The sequence below is a fragment of the Caloenas nicobarica genome, chromosome 1 (genome assembly GCF_036013445.1).
Source record: "Caloenas nicobarica isolate bCalNic1 chromosome 1, bCalNic1.hap1, whole genome shotgun sequence".
Taxonomy (NCBI): Eukaryota; Metazoa; Chordata; class Aves; order Columbiformes; family Columbidae; genus Caloenas; species Caloenas nicobarica.
Window position 1 is genome coordinate 83,215,339 of NC_088245.1, and position 25,114 is coordinate 83,240,452.

General features: G+C 40.2%; 1 protein-coding gene across 1 annotated transcript in view; it reads right to left on the reverse strand.

Moving 5' to 3' along the window:
* The window catches only part of PTPRO (protein tyrosine phosphatase receptor type O), a 155,922-nt gene that overhangs the window by 24,701 nt on the left and 106,107 nt on the right, over positions 1 to 25,114 (reverse strand). Inside the window, exons 7-13 of the mRNA XM_065654728.1 lie at positions 22,123 to 22,322; positions 19,694 to 19,814; positions 17,060 to 17,253; positions 14,566 to 14,677; positions 8,876 to 9,027; positions 5,972 to 6,092; positions 2,446 to 2,585 (exon numbers count right to left, since the gene is read on the reverse strand). Coding sequence (XP_065510800.1) covers positions 2,446 to 2,585; positions 5,972 to 6,092; positions 8,876 to 9,027; positions 14,566 to 14,677; positions 17,060 to 17,253; positions 19,694 to 19,814; positions 22,123 to 22,322 — 1,040 coding nt within the window. The remainder of the gene's footprint in view (positions 1 to 2,445; positions 2,586 to 5,971; positions 6,093 to 8,875; positions 9,028 to 14,565; positions 14,678 to 17,059; positions 17,254 to 19,693; positions 19,815 to 22,122; positions 22,323 to 25,114) is intronic.

The following is a 25,114-nucleotide window of genomic DNA, read 5'->3' on the forward strand; positions in this document are numbered from 1 at the left end:
AACAACCCAGAGCACCCCAGGAACCCCAGGACCCCCTGGGGAGAGCAGGACGGTGCCTCATAGAGGGTTGGTCAGGCACATGCTTGGTGGGGGAAAGCGCTGTGACCTCAGGGACATCCCCAGAGGTGGCCAGAGCTCATAAGTTCTGGTTTCTAAGCAATACAGGTAGGAAGAAAACACCCAAGGCAGTCACAATCTCCACAACCTCGTATGAATACGCATCCTCTCTGCCTCTGAGGCAGTTCCTCTGGATGTGAAGCACTGCCAGCCTTTTGAGTGGCCAAGGTGAAAAACAAAGCTAGAGCGAAGCCTTTGGGTAACAACTATGATCAGACATCCAACACATCAGTTTTCCTAGCTAGTACAAAATGTTTGCATAACATATTTATACAAAGTTTTAATTACTACGTCCTTGGTTAACGCTTTTGTGGTTTTTTTTAAATGCTGATACAGCAAAAGAAAGCAAATATAACACACACATTGACTGAAAGTAATAGCTCTGTAAGGTCCTCAGATGCTTTTCTCTACTCTGCATCAGAATCAAGGGTGAGTTGCAGATGCGAAAACAGGGACACTGAGCCAGTGGTTTAGAAAGGGAAGAAGGAGGGGTTTTGTGAATGAACTCACTCCAGATGGGGAGTGCGATATGCTGTAACAAGTCCCAAGCACTGGATTTTTGCAGTGGCCTGTTGTCAGTCATGGGCTCTTCCTAGGCTAGCAAGGGTTCCTCTTGCAGTACAATTCTGAGGTATGTTACACAGATGAAATCACGTGTACATAACAGAGGAGATTTTTATTCCCTGAGCTGAAAGGAGGGGCCGCAGTTTGGCAGGTGGACTTAGTTGGATGTTTTCCATTTTCCCCTCTGGGAAATTTAAATTATTCAACCAAAACCCAAGATGTTCAAACCTGCAAAGTTGTTGCTTTTCATTTTGCTGATTTAAAAATGGAGGAAAGGGACAAAAATGTTCATGTAAGTAGCATGGAAAATCACAAAAAAATAATTGTCACCGGTCTAACGGGAAAGCAGCCCTTTTTACAGATCAAAAAGGAGCCCTTGCCCTTTTTTCATAGAAACAGAAAAGAAAGTGACAAATCTAATGAGAAGTGAACTGACAAACTCTGTGTATTTCCCAGTGCCAGATGTTCATGTCAACAAATGAGACACCAACTGAAGCTCCTGCCAAATGGAGCATTTTTTTCATTATGTTCTTAAAACAGATCTGCTCTGCACTAGAGCTGCAAATCCTGTGGTACCTTCCTTGCCTGACAACAGCATCATTTTGAACCTCTGATAAGTGGATGACTTCACTGTCTTTAGCTATTCACTGTGAAAAAGCAGGAATCTAGACGTGGAATCCAAACTATCCAAAATATTAAAGTGCATTTAAACATTTTTTTTTTTCTTTAGTCAGTGCCTTTCTCAATTTAAAAAGTATATTAAATAATTCAGACTGGTTATCCATAGGATTAAAGAGTATGCATGTCTCTTTTGTGATACTCAGTGGTCTGAGTGGGGTTTTTTTACTTTTTTTTTTTTTTTTCTGAATGATTCTCCATTATGTGTGACAGTCCACATGAGAGAACGATGTTCCATGGCATGTAATCGCAGTGATTCACTATACCATCAGCTAAACCACAAAGTAAGACTCATATTGCACAATATTGAATGTCAAGGAATTAAAACTACTACTGGTCTGTTATTCACAGAACAACATTACCAATCTAACCACTCAGATATCCAGGTAGCCTCTGAGCACAGATGCCTAACTGGACAGAGAGAAAAGAAAGTTCATTTGTGAGGCTGAGAAGGTGCGTCTTGAGGGAAATACCCTAAGAGAGAAAATGTATGAGAAGCAGCAGCATTTGCAGTATAAAGGTACTCCTTGAATAGCAGTGAAGGTCCTACTGAACTTCAGCTAGCAATTCTCAAAAACAGGAATAAAGTAAACCAGAAATAATTAAATACAGAATAAAAGATCTCATGGCATCTAAATATGTCTGGTTTTGCCATACCTTATCAAGCTACCTGACCATTTTTCCCTTTCTGCCCATTGACATTCCCTTAGTTTTGTGTCCTTTTAGGTTTTGTACAGTATATTGGAGCCATTTTCATGAGTAGCTGAAGACTAACACTCTGTTGGGTGCCCATAGCTTCTGTCCAACTAGTTATAATCTTGTCAATAAGACATAAGCCAATTTTAATATTGCAAAATAATGAAATATTTTAGTATTTCAAATGCTTTAGTAGTTTAGCTTTTAAAGATTTAATTCTGAACTACCTTACCACATTTGGCTTAGTGATCTCACCTTTGTACTGAGTATAAAATGTCATTGGGCTTTACATACAGATGCTAAGCAGCAGACACCAAACCAGAAAGATACAAGGCCCAGTCTCAGTTTCAGAGATGAAGAGCAGAAACCAAAGAAGAGACATCTACACACCTGGACTTCTGTTTCCTGACCAGATCCAGCCTGCTGGCAGTAGACTTCAAAGAAATCAGCCACTCCTTCTTCCACCCACAGCAGAGTCACGGAGGTCTGAGTCTTGTTGACAGCAAACAGTGATTTTGGAGGAGCTGGTTCTGGTTAAGAGAAAATCTCCTTTTATTACGCTTATCTTTAAGTTTCCAGATGACTGAGAAGAGGAAGCCTTGCACAAAAATGAAAGCAATGCCTGATACCCTTCTGTCTTTCATATCCTTCAGATAAAGCCTGCCAGTGTAAAGCCCTGCCTCTCATGACAATAAACTGCTACTGTAAAATGGGAAGATGATGAAGTGTCTTGGTTTTTCTTCTCTATTTAAACTGTTGTCTATTTGGACAGCTGGATAATTACTTCACTTCCCTTTTCAACAGAGCCCTTGTTTGAGAATGATCAGTGTAACCTATTAATAAAATGACGCTAGCAGAAGCTCTTGCAGAAGATGGCTGTCCACCTGTTAGCAACACATTTGGCCTGAGAAAGATTTTCTTCACAAGGCTAGGCCCAGGAGATTATAAGGAAGCAGATTGCCACAAGCAAAGGCCATCTAGGTTCAATTAATTATCGCAGAAGAAATATTTAGTCAATTAGCACTTTAAAAAAAATCTTGTAGTCTTCTTCATTTTTTCCAGGCTAACATTTAAGGGCCATTGGATCTGCACTGGTTCCAGTTAGCGACAGGAATTTTCTCTCCTCACTGAAGGCAGAGGTCCAGATCTCAGGGGTCTTCAATGTATTGCTTTGATTTTTGTTACTGTTGTGGCGGATCAACTGACAACAGACAAACATATACAAGGGTCTGGCGAGGAGGAGACAGCTCTGTGATATAGGATGGGTATGAAGGGTCTCCTTGGAGTGATGGTATCAGAGATACTGTGAAACACGGACGGTGCTCTGCACCCAGTGGCCCAGGCCCTGCACAGGGTAGCTTTGGCTGTCCCATCCAGGGCCACCTCCCTGCCCATGAACCGCCATGGCTGAGTGGCAGCAGGCTGTGGGAGGCCATGCTGATCCACGGTGGAGGCCACACCTCACTGCAGACCTGCCCGAACCAACTTGGAGTATGGAAAGCATAGAAGAATAGCAGCGGAAACCTTGAGAAGCAGGGAGCAGACCAAACAGCCTAGGCACAGTGTTATGAGATATACTTTTCCCCCAAGTTCATTTAAAGACCAGGGCTTGATCCTGATTTTCTTCCTGATGATTTCACACAACAGGTATTGGCAACCCCTAGCCTTCGACGCTTCAGGGATCCTGGGCTCCTTTGGTTTGCTTTCAGAGAATGCTAAGTTTGGGTTGTACATTTCCAAGCTGTTCTCCAGAGATTTCGGACTTCCTAATCTATGGATGTTTAATGAAAGATGTCATTCTCAAACAATGACCTGATTCCAGGATCCTGATTTACTACATGCAATGTACTATGTACAGCAACATTTGCTCTTATTTTTTCCCTTCACAAATAATTTATTATTCTTATTCTGTGAGGTGATGTCACAGGAGCCTGGATGTGATGTGTAAGGTCCACCGCAAAAAACTTGGCACAAAGGACTTGCACAAGGGGCTATAGACATTTTGGAGACATATCTGATCCTCAGACAATCAGATCAGTGTTCTAGGGTTGGAGGCTGCCAAATTTATATTGGCATTAAGGAGATCATTGAGGACAGCAGGGTAGGGACTGAGGCACATTCACGTGGCTTTTTCTGTGCCACGGGGAATGCAGTGCACGTGTTGTCCCAGAACTACATAAGAAAACATTTCTCTCCCTTAATTACACCCATATATCTGCTCTTCAGTTCATAAACACATTTCATCTCTCACTCCAGGTAAAAAATGGCATCAATTAAAGTATGAGTTTTGCATTTGGGCATCATCCCAAGCAAATCCTCCTTTTGCCTCCAGCAAATGGCTTGATTTTTCTGCAAGTGGAAAGTTGCCAGGATGAAGCGAACATCACGGAGAGAAGAATTTTTGGCAGGAATGCTTAAGTGACTGCCAAGTGCTGAGTAGTCTATCACTTAGACTCAGTTCCCACTACTGCTAATTACAACTCCCATTGCTCCCTCAGAAACAGAGAAAAGGAAAACCTCTGGTAAAATATCCTTAGTATCATCTATTCAAAGTGAAAACAGCATAAAGAAAAAACAAACCCAAAAAACCCAACTGACAAAAACCCCACACTCAGAAATCTAGAAGTGATTTATCAAAACTGAATTAATTGCACCTTCTCTTTATTGGCAAAGAAAGAACAAAACCAAAATAACTATACTAGTTCAAAAGAGCCTGCCTGTCCATAAAGAAAGAACAGGGAGATACAACTAGGCTGCAGGGTGTAAAACATGAATAATTTGTGGCACTTGTGGACCTGTCTGAAAGAGAAAGCTAGCTGATATTTTGAAATTCTCCCCTAAAATATTTGGCAATGGCAGTGGAGGGGATATACTCACCCTCACACATCCACCCACTCAGTCCTGGGAACGAAGAGCTACATGCATGTAACTCCATACAGACACAAGGTATGGGGAAAACAGTGGACAGGACTTGCACAGGGAAGAGGAAAATCTACAGAATTTGTCTACATCTTTCAAATATTCCCTTTGGTGAAAAGACCTGGAAGACCTTCAGATTCTTATGGCTCTACTGCTTGTCCCAGCACTGTTTAAGAGATTTGAGTAAGAGCTATTGAGAAAGATTAATAGACAATGATTGCTTCAAGATCTCTAATTCAATTAGAAGTTATGGAGTCCTTTAAATTCACTTCTTTCACTGTCACTCAGGAAAGGTTTATTATGCGTGTAGAGAAGATAATCTAGTTATATTATAAAGTCCTACCTAAAGGATGAAGTTCTTAAGTATTTTTTGCTTGTTTGTTTCTTTGAGTAGATTACAAATGTATTTGTCTTAGAACGATGCTGGGTTCCACAGCAATGAATCTGATTGGTTTTGTAAAGAGTACTGTCACTGCTTAGTAATTAAGGGTACATTTTTGGCATTGGAAGGTTATGGAGATAACCATGGAGAGAGGAGAGGAGACAGGAAATCAGACCAGGTAGCGGAGTGCAGATCCAGAAACTGGCTTGTCAAAAACAAGGAAGGTTCTTCTTTGAATTGAAAAGTTTGGCTGCGAAGCCTGACTCACTGTTCCGAAAACCTGCCTGTGTTAAATACCTTAGGGAAGCAAATATGAAGCAAAGTTGTTCTCTCAGTGAGGCATTAAGCGATTTCCACTCTCCTACTTCCACTTACATTCAGGTTCTGCCACTCTTGCTCCTCTTGAGTAATACTATTTTAGGAGAGTAGCTTCACACATGGGAATGAGACAATCTTCACAGCAAGGTGAGGTGAAAATTACAGCTTTGCAAAAGAAATGTGGTCACAGGTACATGACAGTGAAACAAAGAAAATGCTGAATCTGCTGACACAGTTACTTTTACAGTTAAATGAGAGAAGGAGTGAATTTATACTTTACAAACAAGCCTTTCTTACCCAATTTCACAAGCTGGGGCAGGGAAGTATTGCTCCCTCTTTCAGTACAAGCAGTTACTGAAAGGTTGTAAATGTCCCCTGGAGGCAAACTCAACACTGCAGTCATCACATTGCGTGTTACCTACAATAATTATCGACACCAACTGTTAAATATGACCCAAACCAGATATCCTTCTTGTAAAATTAATATAGTCACTTAATACACTACAAAGGAAGTTCTGTGCATCACAGCAGATATCTTCTGCATACTCTAGACTTGCTACATGAACCAGTTCCCACTGACACCAACTGTGGGAGGCCGTAATGCTCACCAGAATATGACAATGCAGACAGAAGACCATCTTAGGCTGTATTTTCTGTATGACCAGAGAAAATTTAAGAAGAAACTCTCCCTCACACCAATAAGCGTACTCTTGCATCTAGATTTTTTGAGTTGTGCAAAAAGCTAACCAAACCACGCATAAGTCCATTGCAATGCTAGAGGAATTTAAATCAGATCAGATATCTCTAAGAAGAATACACAGGGCACATACAGGCAAGCCTTTCTATATCCTAAGAACCTGCAAATTAAATCCGGCTGGGCAGATCTAACACCTACCTGGAGACCTGTTGACTTGAGAATAGACCTCAGGGCCTGACTTCAGTCATCTGCAAGTTTCAAACCAGATATAATCCAAAACTGAGCTGAGCTTCAAAACATTTTGAATAACTTCTTCCTGTTATTTTAAGGGTGAGTAAGCTACCCATTTCTCCAGGGTCATGGAGAAGGATGCAGAACTCACCTACTGCAACAGACTCTTTTCAGAGCAATTGTAGACTATCTGACAAAGGGCACAATCAGGAATCTCATGCTGGTTTTCATAGTCACTTAATTTTCAGGCTGACGTTTTCAGTTCCAAGAGGGAGAGACAGTTCCAAATAAAGACTAACAGGACTACGCACATCATTTTTACCACTTCTCTAAAAACTATCATCTTCTACAGAGTCTTGTAAAGTACACAAATATCAGGAAGAAAAATGTCATCATTGCCTGATAGACTTACCTATTTATTTATTTTAATAATCCCACAAAAAAATTGACTGTAATAACAATCTTAACAATCTTAGTAAAACAGATAAAGAGATTAAAATATAGTATGATTTTTAAAGGAAACAGTTTCTGAAAGTGACTAAACAGAGCTTAAGAGAACAGGTACATCCTGATGCCTGCAAGCATGCACCCATATTTACAAGTATGAGCAGGACCACAAAAGTTAACTATAAATAGGTTGTTGCAGGAATTTTCTAAAGAGTACTTCATGGGTTCCCTTGTTCTGAAAACAATATAAAGACAAATGTTTCTAAAGACGTTATCTGAACGACCTGATCTAATTGAAGATGTCCCTGCTCATTGCAGGGGGGCTGGACTTCGAAGATCCCTTCCAACCCAAACTATTCTATGATTCCTAAAGCTTGGAAGTTTTATTTGTAGATATACTCTATTGTTAATACCCTCTGGTTTTAATCTTCTGTTTAACCTAAAATTACATATTCAATATTAATTTTAATTTAATGTAGTAGTCAACCTTTATTTTATCTTTATTTAATCCAAGATTTTCATATTCAATGAAGTTGAACAGCATAGAAATCAGGTTTTTCCTGGAAGAATAATAACATTACAGAGAACATGATTTCTGGAAGGAAGAGAGGAAAGGGATATCACAGTGCAATTTTTTTAGAATTCAATTGTTAGAATATTTTATTTGTAGAAAAAAAATGTGAAGTATTCTTCCTTGTTTGAAAAAAAGATAAAAACATTGGAAGTTCCTGCTGTTCAGAAGTGTCATGTTTTTGAACAGTTTTACTAATCATGTAATTAGATTCATGCTGCAACAAGCTCCAGATGGGTGCACTCCTACAGCCACTAGGAATCCAATGAAAGCTGGTATGCTTCCTAAAAATCTGAACAGAAAGTTGTACTTATCCTGAAAATTCACTATTAATTCAGCATCTCTGGAGTCCTCAGCTGTAGAAGAGAAACCTTTCCCTTGAAAAAGACCAGACACTTTCTCCCTGACAAAGATTAAAAGATCAGTAGCAGTGTAGAAGAGAGTCACAAGCCACAGGCTGTATGGAGCTTCATTCCTGGCTGTAAACATTCCTGCACTGCAGTGTTCCACCACAGTTTCAAACATTTCTCACCGTATGTCCAGGGGCTGCTTTTGTGCTTCAGCTTAAACATGTGTTTCAGTAACCTGAAGCAGCATGACTTTAATCCATAACTGGAAACTCCAGATTTCATTTTCTAAGTGATTTTAAAATAGGCTCAAAGAGATCAAGAGGATGTGCCAAGAACACATCTTAACATCTGGCAAGCTTTCTAGGAAGTGCACACATTCTGGGTGAAATTCTCGTGCCCTCAGTTAGTGGAACTTGCATTCAAACAGAAAATGAAAAACACCCAATTTATCTGCTTGATAAAGTCAGAACATGGGAAGTGATAGTACCTGGTCTCAATTAACTAAAAGAAAAAAATCAGCCAGTAGTGTCGACTGGTTATTTCTAAATACAAATTGAAAAAGACCATATATGTTCACTAAAAAATACCCTTTATGCTTTACTGTCTGCAGCTCGGAAGTTTATAAGCTATTTTTAAATTCTCACCTAAATTAACAACACTTTTGCTGGATCACCATAGAATCATTTTGTTCCCTGGCTGTTTTGAGAGTCTGAGTGTTTAGAAGTGCACGCTAACACTGTGAAACAATTTTAATTGAATGGGCTTCTACCAATCTTAATAATAAAAAGTTATCAACTCAGCTAAAAAAAAAAAAACAACACAGCAAGAAAAACACCAAAAAAACCAAGAACACCAAAAAAGAAAAAAAAAGAGAAATGAGCAACACCGTCTCCACGCATACTTACGCTCTTCTTGATTTTTTTCTTTCCTTCTGCAATGACCATCCAATGCAGCATCCTGGAATGTGAAAGATCAGTACTATCTCCTCCATAGGTCCAGGTGACATACAAAAGGTGGTTGTAATATTCTATAGAGGTAATCTTGGGTGCCACTGGTGCTGAAAAAAGGTGTCAAATGTGTTACAGACAGGGTCTAACACAATCGATTACCAAGTCTAATAAAAACTTCAGCAGGATACTGTTGGGAAGAGAGTAACACAAAGACAGCAGAAAAAAATTAATAAAAGCATCTGCACTTGAGGACTAGAAGAAAGAAATAAAAACTGGCATTCGACTTGGGAAATATTAAGAACAAATATACATTTCTGTTTGCAATCTTTCAGATTAAAAAAAACCCCTAAAAATAATGAAGCTACTGGCTGATACAAACCATTTTTGAGTCGATGTTTATAACTGGAATTCAGTCAAGTTAAAAGCCTCAAATATTGCTTCACTGTGTTCTAGCACTCAAAAAAAGACGGGCAGTGAGAAATAAAGAAGAATTGTCACAATGAACAATTTGGATAGCTTTTCCACAGGCAAAAAACTATCTTCTCTCCACTAAGCTTGCATCTTCCTAGGAAGAAAAGCTCTAAACCTTCAGTTTTCCAAAGAACATCTTTTTGCATGAAAAGTTATGGCCACCACCACAGAAGGCAGCCGTCAGCAGATAGCATCTAAGCAACAAGTGTCTAGTCTGCAGGCATATGGTAGCTACATTATCAGGCACCAAGTGAAGCAGTTGTACTCCCTCCTCTTCTTCCACACACCCAGTTCCTCCTCGTTGCTGTCCCCTGCGCTGCACAGCTCTGACTGCCCCAGCGCAGCCCTGTTGCCCTGTTCAATGGCCTGTCTTGCACTGGAGCTGCCAGCATGTCCTTGGCTCCCTGGGCAGCCCAAGAGGAAAGACAGCAACCTCCAGAGTAACGCCTCCTAAAACAAGTATTTAAGATGAGTAAGAGAAGTACCTCCTGGAGGTGCCTCTCTGTTATTGCAGAGGGAGTATAGCTGATCAGATCACCTTGACTGCCTAATTTGGAGGTGTGAGTCCCCAGTTAGGATTTAAGTTAAAACTGAGTAGAGACCCAAAAGTGTAAGTCAGAGATAGGTACAGTTCACAACCCCCTCTGAAAGCGATATCAAGTGGATAACCTGGATAAAACAGGGAAATGTACGAATCTGTGTGCTTGGCAGATTTCTTAGGAGCACCACATGGAAAACAACATGGATTGACTAATCTTCCTCTGCATGAACCCCATTGAGCCCAGGGTGTTTGTACAAAGGCAGCTCAGTGGGGCTGCCTGGTGAGAGGGGCCCTTCCCACCGCACTCCCTGGCAGAACCCTGGTATCAGCGCAGAGATGAAATGCAAGATGGACTTGGAGTCTGGATCTGTTTGATGGGGCCACAAGATGTCACTGCAGCTTTCACAAAGGCTTCTATGACTTTTGCATTGAGACTTCTTAGCAAACAGATTTACTGAAGTAATGGCTGAGCACAGCAGCAAATACATTGCACAGACAATTTAGAGCCATTTAGAAACATTTTTTAAGACTATTCCCTCAAATTAATCTTGAAAATGCCCTTTTATGCTGTTGAGAGGAAGTGAGCTTATTTAGTATGAAATCTTTAAAGTAATGCTTCTTTTAACTTCTAGAGTTCCCAGTCTGTCCTTACACAGGGACCGTGTATTCCTTACAATTTAAAGTCATGACTGTTATGAATCCTATACATTAATAAAAATTTCCTCCTATACCTAAATATTGATGACATGCTTTCTTTCTTTCTTAATGTTCACACAGCTGTTTGCTTCAGGTATCTGTCAATGAACACGGAGGATATGTGAAATGAGGCTAAGGGCCAGGGCTTGCGTGATCAACTCCCCTAGCACTATATTACACTGGGAGCTGAGTGGCACAGAGAGGCTGTAGGAATTTACCTCCTGTTGCTGACCTGGCCCAAAGTGACAGCTGAAAGCATCCACCTCACCAACAGCAGCTTCACAAGGACAGATGTGGTGATACTCATCAAGACTAACAGTCTGTCTTTCTTAATCTTTTTTCTTCTCTAAAGCTAAAAGCATTCTTATTGTAAAAGAAAATGTTGGTGGTCTGAAGTGCTTATGATTGCTTTAAATCCAGCTGTTTACAGCAGGTGGCATTAAAAACTCATTGGTCACCACAGCAACGCTGGTAGTGACACAATCTCTCTCTGTGTTAAAACAACAGCATGCAACTGTTGCTGCAGGAGCCTGAGAGAACAAATGCTGGTTTTGATAAGTCTCTGGGCTCCCCCAAGTATTCCCCATTCTCTTGGGGACACGTGAACAGTTGTCATGGGAGAGAGGTATATATCATCTGGTCTCTTCTAATATTATATTCCCTCCAGGTACTGCAGTTCAGTAGAGGCCCAGCCTAGTTATAGATACCACAAGAGCAGTGGGATCCTGCTTTAGGGAAATGGTTTGTCTGCCCTGAGCTTGCTGCAAGGTGTGGTCCCAAACTGCCAGATTATCCTTCTGCTTTGTTTTAAAAAAATCAAGCTTATGTTCCAGCTGCAGAGGTTGGCTTTCTAGTTGTCCTTTCTAGGGTATCCTGTCAAGAAAACAACAAACCTTCTATTTAGTATTTCAAAATGTTTTTGTTTGCTTGTTTGGTTTGGTTGTGTTTTTTGTTTCCATTCCTGGCAACCTCTGCAGGGGAGGCAGGGTTGTTCAGAATGATACAGAAAGGAATCAAATGTTCCGTAAAACCATCTATTCCTTCTCTGGAAAGAAAGAGGCTGAGAATGATAAAGAACTCTGCAGACCCCTGGTAACTTGAAAGAGTGAAAAGGCAGCACCCACTGCAGACAGACAAACCTGCAGACGTGAAAAACTGGCACGCCACTTTCTTGCAAGCTAGCCTGACAGCAGTCCCTGGACAAAGCTGAAGAGATTTCAAGTAATAAGGCAATCAGAGGACAGGAGCATATGTAATACCCACATTCAATGGTGACCATCTATTGATAAGCATGTGTAATTTGATCAAATCAGATTTCTTTAAGACTTTTCCCTTAAAGTGCTGCGAACTGGCTCATGGCTATTTAACATTTTAATCAATACTCTGAAGGTAAATGCACCACTGATGAACCATGCAAGTAACATGGCAACTTGCGGAGGAGTGGAGGTTTTGGACAGGGCTGTGACTTGAATTATTGGCCCCTATGCTGGGCCTGTTAAAACGAAATTATTTTCCAAGTGCCAGGTGCATGGTTGAGTCTTTAGGAAAACAGCATGCAGACAGCACTTCCCAGATGATAAATTATGGAAAGCAGCTACCTTAGGAAGGAGTCAGAAGCCACAGAATAAAAGCAAATCAACACAGACCTCCAGTGTGATGCCACAGCAAATGCAATCATCTAGATGCACAAACAGGAGAACATTGAATAGGGAGTTGATTTTGCCTCTGTAGGAGTATTCAGCAGGCTGATATTACACTTTCAGTGTTCATGTACTTTGGTAAAGACGATAAAAATCAGAGAGGCAGAGCAGGGAAAAAATAACATGAAAAAATGCCTTACTGTGAGAGCACCTGAAGCATTCAATGGAAGCAATTTATCAACAGGAAAGAGTGAAACTGAATTCTGCATAGAGAGGAGAAAAAAGCTTTGTGTCTTTTCAATCAACAAGAGAAAACTGTAGCAAGAATTATGGACTGGATATTAAAACTAGCAAAATTCATATCACAAGCAAGGATAAACCTCTGATAATAAGAGGAATTAAGCATTGGTACAACTTTGCAATGGATATGTTCTGGATATTTTTACTTAAGACCAGATCACCTTTTTGAAGAGAGGTTTTGCCAATCATAAATGGATGATATTAACTAAGAGATTCATCCATTTCTGATTTTTGTCTACATCTGCTAGTTAAGGAGTTGATCTGTTTTTCGTCTAACAGCAGTAACAGTCTTTGCTTTCCCCATATAGAGACCCAGACTGATCTCGATGATGGTTTATGTTGTATAACAAGCTTAATCTCCGTAATTTCTGCTGCAGGTTTCTGCAGACACAATATTAAGTATGAGGGCCCCATTGGAGCATTTCCACTCTAAAATGCTGAACCTGGTACCCAAATCAGTTGGAAAAGACATTTCTCCCCTCATACAGCAACCAAACAGCTGGAAAATTGGATCCTTACAGTGTTACAGAAAAGCTGGTTGATTCCAAAGGACAACAAATATCCCTGGATACCCTTCACAGGGTGGGTGCTATGAGTTTCTGATACACTGGAGAAAGGCCAGAATTTCTTGTCAGTGTAGCTTGGGATCAGATATCTAAGGAAAGGAGGGTTTCTGCTGACTTCAGTGGAGCTAGGATTTAACTCACTAATAATTTTTCTGTCATGGCTCTGTCGGGCACAGGGACTACATTAATCATCATTGCAAATGGGTCTTATTCAATTCCTTCCTCAGAGACATCCTTTTAGTCTCTCACCAAAAAGAAAATCTGGAACTAGGCTAGTATCTGCTTTGGACGGAGTGGCTGGGACCTTGCAGGCTGATTTTCCTCATAATTTTATTTCTATATCAAGAAAAGAAGAGCAAGTCATACTTCATTTCCTCTCGTGGTGCATCTGAATTATTTAGTTCTTTCAATCACCTTCTGCAAGGTGAGCTAAACAGCGGTGCATAAAAGCAAAATGATTCAATAAGGAAATTGGCTTAACCAGCTTGGATGCTAGGAACATGTGGCAAGGCACTAAAAGGACCTCTTGTATGCTGTTCCCTCTACAGCTAGTCTGTTTGACACATTGAAGATTCAAACCCGAAGTATCTGACACGAGACAACAGACTGTGTTAAATGCAAGGCCAGTCCCACTGGTAAAAGGCGATCCATGTGGTTATATCAATTTACTGCAGCTGAGAATCTGGATTATGAATGACTTGCCAGCACCACAGTTTCCCAAGGCCAGTCTACCCAGTGTAGGTGCAGTGCCTTGATCAGAGGAGTACCCTTCTCTCCTTACTGTGAGAAAGTAAAAACAAACAAACAAACAAACCACCACCACCACCACAACAACAACGAAACCCAACAAAACCAAAACCAAACAAAAACAACAACAAAAAACCCAACAGCAGAAAAGGCAAAGCTAGAGGACAAGGACAATGTGCTACCGAACATACTGCCTGCTGCCTTGGTCTGCCTAGGAGTGCATAACGCTACTCTGTGTTAGCTAAGGTGCAGTCATGGTCTGATCTCTGGATTACTGGGAATGGGGCAAAGGAGAAAAATGCACTTGTAAACATTGAAAATATATGGAAAAATGTTTCACAATATTATCAAACCTAAGAATCCAGATTACTTATTTACCTATTAACTGCTTAATGTGTAAAACATACAGTGTCATAAAAGACAAGCAGGATCACTGGCTCTCGCTGGAGCCATGCATTCAGCTGATGGAGAGGACTGGAACAGAGTAATCAAACACCGGGCTTTGTGTAGTAAAATTTTATATATTCATTTAAGGCAGTCCTCAGAGCTTTCCTTAAATAAAACAAAACACACAAAAAATCCCACTTATCTGTTAAATACCTTAACTTGCAAGTATGTGAAGGTGAAATGCAACATCTAAGCCAGACCTCAGCAATTCCACAGTCTTTTCAGGTGGCTGTTTACCTGTTATGAAGCTGATGGTGGAACTGTCACAGCAGCTCATCTCTGGGTCTCCCCAAGTCACCATGGTGACCCGGAAATTGTAATACCAAGCAGGCAGCAGGTTAGCTATTCTCTGTAAAGTGACAAAAGACAAACAGCATCTCAGGAGAAACTTCACTAGCATGAGTTGTGACTTACAAAACATGACGATATTTATAAATCTGGTGCCTACACATGGGACCATCTTACTGAGCTCCTACTCCTTACTCCAGTGGAAACCTCTCTACTTTAGGATTTCAATTTATCTGTGTAGTGAGAGCAAACGCAGTTGTGGTGGCTCTGCTCTCATCCACGTGCACATGGTCCCATGTCCTGCCCACCGCGGGAACCTCTCATTGACTTCCAGGGTGGCAAGAATGATTCCTGCAGAGTGATCTTCCATTGCAAAATTCTGATTTGGAATATTGACCTGGAAATTGCAGGCTTTTCTATTTCAATTAAACAGAGTTTGAGGATAAATTAGAAACAATGTTTCTGACTCAGATATTGTCACTTCAAAAGACTTATTTTTTCCAATTTCCAGAGTGTATTTCACTTTGTATTATCACTTCTTATAAATGAAATATGAAACATGAATGACTTATGAAACAAATTATATAAATACAAATGAGATATGAATGAAGTATGAAATGCAACATATTTCATAATATCGTGTCTGATATTTAAGTTAAAATTCAAATACTTCCAATGACATCACAAAACACCAGTTATTTAATTTTATGTTTAAATGAAAAGCGTCATGATACTTTTAACATTCAAAATAAAAGCAAACAAATAATGAAAACTTTCAACGAATTAGAAACTGCTATTTTTAAAAATCTCTGCTGTTTGCAGTGGCCTTTTTTTTCTGCAGATACTACAAGGCAATCCAAATATAGGGTCATGGACTATACTCTATGCTTTCTCTAAAAAGTTGTATCCAGTTAGCACCAAGACCTTGAAGATGCTTGGACTTCTTCTGACATGCCCCTGGTGCAATACTGAAAATACCAACATTGTTTTGATAATTTTAAATTAAGATGCAGAGCACAAAATGAAGGAAGCAACTGAACAGAGTGAAGGGCAAATTCAGTTCCAAAGGTTCTCTTCAAGAAATAATTTTTTATATAAGCTGTCAGACAGCTTTTTGATTCCCCTGCCTTCTCACTGGGCTTGACACTGTTGCTCCAGACTATACCACTCAGACATGTCAGTAGATCCTAGGGAAATTTGTAGGACATGGTGTGATTCTGAAGCACCACTAGAGAACCCAAAAAAAAGTTCACCAATACCTACCTGTATGTTAAATGCCATAGCAAAACAACAGGAAGACACTTTTTCTAATTCAGGCTTTTTACAATTATTCTTTAAGAAATGCTCACTTTAGCTGCAATATAGCACTGCTGCATTTCAGACAAAGGAATTCCAACTTGGCTTCCTTAAATAGGATTTGCAACAATAAGGGAGAATATCATCTCATTTTCTAACAAATCACATTAATTCTGAAAGATGGCGTTACTTCTAAGATGACTAGGATCACTCAGATATTAATCTAATTGTGCTGAGTCATGATTACAAGATATTAATTACTCATTTGGTAAGTTATTTTTGTTTTTAATTTCCCTGGAGATTTACGTGCTAGATTTACAGTCACGTACCTAATTACAGTTAAGCTGCTGTAGCCAAAATGACTCCACAAATGGTATTATGCAAATCAATTATGGTAAATCACTGTGGCTCTCACAAGCAGCAAAAGTTATTGCTGTCTTTTTTGCATACTCATAACTTTCTCAAAAACTAATTGCAGCTAAAATTGCTTGCTGTTTTGTGCTACAGCAAAGTCTGAATAAAATCTGTTCACCTTCTCTAGGAAATAATGAAACGGAAGAAGAAAATTTCACTTTATTTCTGCAAAGATGTGTGTGTGTATATGTATGTGTTTTTTTCTAGAGACCTGTCTCCACCCAGTTGAAATCTTAGCTTAAGTCTTTATAGCGTCAGAAACACGAAGGTTATTTTCACAAGAGCATCTCTGCAGTTAAGCTTTTCAGATGGCATACTGCAAGTCTAGCTTGCAAGCCCCAGGTCCCTATTATCAGTATTTATTATGTTGATAGGGCTTTGGACTACTCCTCCCAAGGAGAAGACGGAATTTTTAAAGCCTAGACTGGCGAACTGACCCACAAACTGAAGCTGCCTCTGGACTTGCTGAACATGCTCATTTGTCAACAAAAAAGAGGCTCATCTCTTATCTCACCAGTCTGCTTAAAACTTAGCATGCTTCAGCTGGCATTCCCTTACTTTATAGCAGAACACCTCTAGCATCCTGGCCATTTTCTCTGCTTTGCCTGGAAAAATGTGCCAGGCTTAGAGGCATATGTAGATATCCATGGGGGAAAGGCTGTGCAAAAAAATGTCACCAGGTTCCAGGGCCACACAGCCATGGGAAAGCAATAGTCAGTAATGGTCACTTTACCACGGAGGCAGTTAAGGAGACAGTTGCTGCTATTTCATAGTAGGTGGTCCACTCAGAGGTCATCGTTGATGGGTTGAAGTAAAACATTTCTACAACATACTTCCTGAACACCCCAAGGAGAGGTCTGTTCCAGCTCAAAACCACAGCAGTAGGTCCCAAAGGGTAAAGCGTCAGATCCTTTATTCCAGTGGGCACTATAAACCAGAAATTGTGGTTAATAATGTGTGTGATATCAGATATTCTTTATTTTAATATAATACCTTTCCTTAACCAAGTTTTACCTATTTCTGTCTTGTTCTTTACTTTAATTCCGAAGAGCTTCCTTATCACAAGCAGACAAATACAATCTTTTCGGCATTTGTTCTCCAGTTTGTTATATCTACTTTTTCAGAAATGACTACAGGTTACTTTGTTTTGGCTGCTTAGCTTGAGATGAAGTACAGGGCTTTATCTTTTGTAAATAGAGGGTTTCATTCTACTACGAAAATCAGGTTCTTTAGGAGATGTTTCAAGTTGCTCAAAAACAAAAGCATCAAAAGCCATAACACTTCAAGAAGATAAAGACTACAAGAAAGATCAGTTTTTATGTCTATTCTTTCTTCCCTGGGGAACATAAAGGTACTCTCATGTATTGCTATTCTCGCCTCACAGATGATGACACTGAGAAAGTGGAGTCAAGTGATTTGAAAAATGTCACATAAGGGTCAACTTCTGCAACCCTTACTTGTCTGGAAAGCAATTATTCTTCATGACTTAACTGAGGCTACTCAAATAAGTACTCTGCTAACATTTGCAAGAGTTGCAGAGCCCCAGCTATTGCATGCTGGGTCAGAGCCAAGACCAGTACCCTGATTACTTCAGCCCATGTTAACACATGATTGCCTTTCCTTTCATAAATCATTTACCACATCTTTTCTTTGCTTTCTCTAAAGTCTTAATACTCACCCAGTAAAAGTGAGGCTTAGGAAAAACATGGTGAGAACCGAATACTTTTTAAGGTGTATTTTATCTTATTTCAGTTTAATTCATCATTAAACACTACTGATAATTTCATGTAACAGTTTGTTTTGCAATTCTACTATTTTCATATCAAATTCAATATACGAAATGAAAACTCTTACAACCGCTGTTTTACTCCATAAAAAACATCCCCTTTGTAATAAGAAACCTATGAGGTGTTTTGTTTAGAAACTGATTGCCTTTTTGAGTTTTGTAAGAACCTTTTAGGGTTGTGGGGCCACACAAAAGTGAAGAAAATGAAGGAACTTATTTACTTTGGGAATATATTATTTTACTTTCTCCAGTGAAAACAGAATTGTGCAGCTTTCTGAAGTAACTACAGTAAGAAACAGAAGTAAAAGCATTTGTAAAAAATGTCCAATGATAGAGACAATACTAATAAATTATATATATTTTTACTCACTATTTTTTCCTTTGCTGAAATACACCATACTTGCTTTTCAGATTTTATTCAGATCCGATTTATGAAAATATATAAGGAGATTGCCTAGAATGAAAAGGCTCTTACCATATTCACTAGTCCACATATTTTCTTTCATTTAAGTATTCAATTCTTAACAGGTTAACTTTGTTTTTTTCTGTTTCACTTTCTTCCCTACACCACAGAGAGGAAGCAGAACAAAAAATACTGAAGAGCTCTAGCTTTCAGCCACCTATTCTCACACAGTGCAGACTATTTGTCAAAAGGAGAAGCTGGGTGACTCAGGTTAGATATACCTCTGCAAATGCAACTCTATACATTGAATATTTTTCTCTTTGCCCTTTGTCATCCTAATATGCTTTGTTAAAGTGGTAACCCTAACAAAATAAATGTTACTGAAACTAAAAGATACTGAATTCTATCCTAAGTGACTCTTTATTTAGGAGCCTTGTGGAATCCTGAATTAGAGGCATGGAGGCAGTAGCTCTGCCTGTTGGCCATAAAACCACATTCTTGAAAATGTTGCTTTCAGTCTCAGAGGGTTCGTCTTATCCTAGTTCTCAAAGCAGACAACATCAAGATCCAAGGCATATACAACTGAAGTCGGTGATGGTCATGTAGTACTGTAGGAGATAGGCTAGCTCTCCTGACTCTTAGCACTGTGGCCTTCAGACTGGGACTCACTACATCCTTCATAAAGCACACGTGCAACGAATGTCTTAACAGCAGTCCCACACACTTCATCAGACACCGGGAATGAATCACCTTCAGAAAGTGCCCACATCTCTCCATGCCCCACAGCTGGCTGCATCTGAGTGAGGTGACTCCCACCCTAAATTACATAGACCATAAGCAGTACTAGAGACCAGCATATATTCAGGTATCCAAGGATGAAGACAGTTCTTTCCATGGGGCACTCTGTGTGAATCCTGGCCATAACTGCTGTCTGGTTAGGTTTGGTAATAACATTTAAACATGAAATATGTATCTGCCACTGAAGGAGAATTTTCCCCACATCAGTAATGGACTAGACAATACAAGAAAAACATTGTCAATAAGCATTTGTTACGTTTGAAATAACTAACATGACAATTTTGTACTTCTCCATGGGCTCAAGGACTTAATGAATATACTACACATATTTAAAAAGAAAACAAGACAAACACATTTCAAACAGTAGATGCAGGGGTTACCAATGGAAAATGTAACTGGATCCGAAGGAGGTCCAACCAATGGTCCTTTCCGTAAGTAAACCACAACTTGGTACTGGGCACCAGGGACAAGATTTTCAATGAGGCTGCTGCTTGAATTTACCTAATATGAGGGGAACACATTGGATATGAAGTATTTTCTTGGTTAATGAAAATAATATTGAGACTGTACTTGAACTACTCCACTTACAAAAGGCATCAGCAGCTAACTCTCAATTCATTAAGCAAATGGCAAAACTATGGAAGTGGTCAGGACTGACGTGACAAATGATCTGACTCAGAAAATCACACCTGGCCTGCTGCATAAGGCCAGCTGTCACACTGCAGACCCACTCTCTCTTACTGTCAAAGTTTATTGAAATATTCAGGTTGCATTATTCATATTCAGGTGATGTTATTCAGGCTGGAGTGTTTAGAACATGTATTTTCAATAAAAGCCTGAGGCTTTTCATCATCCAACCGATTCATCTGCAGCTATGCGAGCTGAAGGCAGTGTTATGGGAAAGCTGTCTTCTGAATCCATGTGTTAAGTGACTGCACAGGGAAATCAGAGAGGAATTACTCTCTTTCGCCTCCCCTGCACAGCACTACAAAACCTGACTAAGGGACATTGTGATTTTCCTTTTCAGTTTGAAACATCACCATTAACATTTCTGCTGTGCCACATCAGGTTTCAGTCAGATCTGAAGGCAGAATGCCTGACCGAGTGATTCCTGGTCTGATACAATATGAGAAATCTTATCTCCTGAATAGCCAGCTAACAGCAAATGCACAGAGCAGCTTTGAGGAAAGGACTTCATGCACTCTTTGTAGAACTGCAGGCCGATATTTCCTAATATTTTATTCACAACCTTTCCAAAGTCTGTATCGCAGCCACGTTTGCACTGGTGTTTTATTGCAATGCCAGCACAGATTTAGTGAGGAAGGGAATTTGTCTTTAACAGTGGCTTTGGAAAGCTAAATCACTTTTAAATCACGCACAATGGCGGAAATGGATAGAACTCTGCACTGAATTTTGCCCTTTTCAGCTTGTCAAGGAGAATTCAAACCAATGGACAATAATTCTAGGTATAATAAGCTGATAAAATTTGATTAGAGGTGGTATGAATATTTCTAATGACAAATAACTGTATTTAGACCTTTCTACCTACTTGCAATAAGCATGCATTTACTTTTACAGATATTTTATTTATTCACAGATTAGCTTTAGGTTCTGGTTTTTTTAAGTTTGTAGATTAATCTTGTATTATTTACTTTAATCATATAATGTATATAATTGTGCTCTGTGATTCATAACCATGTATTGTATTGTTTTGCTTCCTGATGTAATGACTGCACTTTTAATAAATGAAAGAAAAATAACTCAAGGAGATTACAAGCTGATTCTGAAAAACAATTCTCAAATTGCCATCTAAAGACACTTCCAAATGTTCATAGTCATTCTTGGAATAAAACTTGAAATGCTTTGACAAAGTTTCATTTTAAAAGACATTTTTAAAGGATGCAGACTCTCTGTATTAATTAACTTGCAGGGCTAATCAAAAAGTTGAAGGAGATGAAGATTTACTGGAAGTGTTAGCTGTCTCCTTCCACTCCCATGGGTGAGCTGAAGGTGCAGCAGGACAGACAGCACTACTGTCCTTTGCAGACTCCTGCATCATACACATTTAGGGAGCCAGACAGAAGTTGTGGCACTGCTCAGAAAACAGACTTATCAGCATCTTGGTAAGGTAACTGAGATGAGGGCTAAAAATCTCTTTCTAATTGAAGCTACGTGCCATTGGTCCATCATAGCCACAGGATCTGATGTAGTCTTCTCATACAGCAGCCCTAAAGAATTGTTGTCCATCCAAATCACAGGTGGTCTGAATCACTGTTTACTTCCCAGTCCTGACATCTTTTTTTATGCGTGAAAAGAAAAGCTGACTTCTGATCACCTTTAAACTTTCAGAAAGTTTAGAGTTGAGTTCTCTATTCATATGTAGAATATCTAAGAAAGAATTTAAGCTAGTTTGATGATAAGCACGCACATGAATACTTTGCTTAATACAAATGGATTACAGCATATGCCTAAGTGTTATTATGATATGACACCATTTTGTCTACAACCACAAAAATGTCTCAAAGGGTACAACGTAACTCACAAGCTTGAATAAGGATTGGCCACAGTAAGCCCAACAGAAATAAAGTTTTAACACTACTATGGTTTAGTGCGTACGTTCATTCCTGAATGCTGTGTTCTCCGCTCCACTCTGCATCAGCTGTGTCCCTGTAGATTGCAGGAGGGAGTACCTACCGCTGTGCTTTGCAGTCCTGAGCCTGATGATGCCCTTGGGCACAACAATCCCAAACAGCAGGATGATTAGCAGTTTTTTCCTGTATTTGAAAAGGCTTCAGCTTCTGCCCCTTACCTCAGTGCAGTAGTGTTTCTCAAGCCTTTGACTTTCCTTTTGTTTCTGGCAGGTCAGGGAGACCACAGACACAATGGTGTTGTTGGTGCTGCTCTCTCGTGATGCTGACCAGGACGTCAGAGCAGTAGTGGAGCTCAGCACTGTCACAGTCACATGCTGGGGTTTTTCAGTGAGCTCTTCTATCCATTCACCTGTGGGGCCTGGACATGTCCGAAAAGTGAGCAAGACACTCTATGCATTTGAGGCACATACGTCAAAATACCCTTTGTTCATGGGATTATTTACTACTAGTGAAAGAAGCTGGACTGACAGCGGTCCATCTCCACAGCCCACAGGCAGTGAAGATGGCAGCCCCTGGGGAACAGCCTGTGGCTGGTGCTATTTCACCTGTAGCACAGCAGATGATGAAAGAAACGTCACTATTTGAAAATTCAGATTGTAGTGTTCTCTATTGCTTACCAGAAACATGAAAATACCAGATGTGCTTGAAGAGAATGTTTAAAAGCAGTGATATCCAATAATGTACAGATCATTGACCAATCTTAAAAGATAAGTACACAATTTTTTTCACCTCTTCACATCCTGACATACCCTCCAAGTGTACTACGGCCTTGAAGCATGAAAATCGAGTTCACAGAGGTTACCACAGTGAAGAATCTCATTGTCCATCAGACTTCTTGAAGCACATGGTAGAGAAAACAGGTTTAAACGGAGATAAAATGACTAGATTTGGTTGAAATTTCAGATTTCTTGAAATCATCAGCATTTCTTGTCACTTTTAAGTGATGCTTGTGACAGCTCTCTCCTTAAAATTCCTTCCTCCATGCCATTCTAATGGTATTTTATGTTTATTGAGAAAATAAAACAAATGCCAGAGCAAGAATCTGGTGTAAGATGAACCTATAAGATTTGACAGTCTATACTGATGTCTGGGTGCAACAGAAATGTTGTGTAATACAAGCCAGTAATTTGACAGGATGATTCTCTGATTAAGTGCTACAAGGATAAGGCTGAAGCTGTGAGTAAAATTTACTCATGACAGCAGACCCACACCTCCTCAGGTAAAAAGAGGAATTTCATCATTAGATTAGTCCCTGGAGCCAGCGGATACATGTGTAGCTCTTACTATTCAGAAATTGTTTCAGCATCACCATTAAGTGAACTGAGCAAAATGAAGCCCCAATATTCCAAGGTGAAATGGTTAGTGACCTGCTACTACCACTTTGATACACACAAGTATAGACTTGGGGACAGATGGGATCCACCCAAGGGTTCTAAGAGAGCTGGTGGAGATGATCACCAAGCCATTTTCAATTATTTATCAGCAGTCCTGGCTAACCAGGGAGGTCCCAGTTGACTGGAAGTTGGTAAATGTGACACCCATATACAAGAAGTGTCGGAAGGAGGATGTGGGGAATTACAGGCTTGTCAGTCTGACCTTGGTGCCAGGGAAGGTCACGGAGCAGCATCCTGAGTGCCATCACATGGCATATACTGGACAAACAAGTGATGAGGCCCAGTCACAGCATGGGTTTATGAAAGGCAGATCCTGCTTGACCAACTTCATCTCCTTCTATGACAAGGTGACCCACTTAGTGGATGAGGGAAAGTCTGTGCATGTTGTGTACCTAGACTTCAGTAAAGCCTTTGACACCATTTCCCACAGCATTCTCCTGGAGAGACTGATAGCTCATGGCTCAGATAGGTGTATTCTTTGCTGGGTAAAGAACTGGCTGGATGGCCAGGTCCAAAGAGTTGTGGTGAACGGAGTCAAATCCAGTTGGTGACTGGTCACAAGTGGTGTTCCCCAGGGCTCAGTGTTGGGGCCAGTTCTGTTTAATATCTTTACCTATGATCTAGATGAAGGGATTGACTGCACCCTCAATAAGTTTGTAGAGGACGCCAAGTTGGGTAGGAGTGTTGATCTGCTGGAGGGTAGGAAGGTTCTACAGAGGGATCTGGACCAGCTGAATCATTGGGCTGAGGCCAATTGTATGAGGTTTAGCAAGGCCAAGTACCAGATCCAGCACTTGGGTCACAACGCTACAGGCTTGAGGAAGAGTGGTTGGAAAGCTGCCTAGTGGGAAAGGATCTGGGGGTGTTGATCGACAGCTGGCTGAACATGATCCAGCAGTGTGCCCAGGTGGCCAAAAAGGCCAACAGCATCCTGGCTTGTATCAGGAATAGTGTGGCCAGCAGGACTAGAGAAGTGATTGTGCCACTGTACTCGGCACTGCTGAGGCCCCATCTTGAATACTGTGCTCAGTTTTGGGCCTCTCACTACAAGAAAGACATTGAGATGCTGGAGAGAGTTCAGAGAAGGGCAATGGAGCTGGTGAAGGGTCTAGAGAACAAGTCTTATGAGGAATGGCTGAAGGACTGCGGCTGTTTAGTCTGGAGAAAAGGAGGCTGAGAGGAGACCTTATCACCGTCTACAGCTACCTGAAGGGAGGTTGTAGCATGGAGGGTGTAGCATGGAGGTCTCTTCTCCCAGGTAGCAAGTGAGAGGATGAGAGGAAATGGCTTCAAGCTGCACCAAGGGTGGTTTATATTGGATATTAGGAAAAATTTCTTCACAGAAAGGGTTGTGAAGCACTGGAACAGGCTGCCTGAGGAAGTGGTGGAGCCACCATCCCTGTAAGTGTTTAAAAGGCATGTAGATGAGGTTCTTAAGAACATGGTTTAGTGCCAGAGTTAGTGTTTATGGTTGGACTCGATGATCTTGAGGGTCTCTTCCAACCAGAATGATTCTGTGATGTGACGCAGTTTCACCTAAAGAGTATTCGTGCACATCTCAGATTTGACATACTACCAGAAAAACATATAAAATCTGTCTAAAATACTAAGGATCTTGTGTTTGACAGAATAAATAAGAAAAATGCCAAGAATCCTCATTTGGTTCTAAAAGCTTGCAGAACTAAGAGATAAAAGCCAAAACCCCAAACATTCTCATGTGTTACATGTAAAATGAAAATATTCATTACATTTCTGT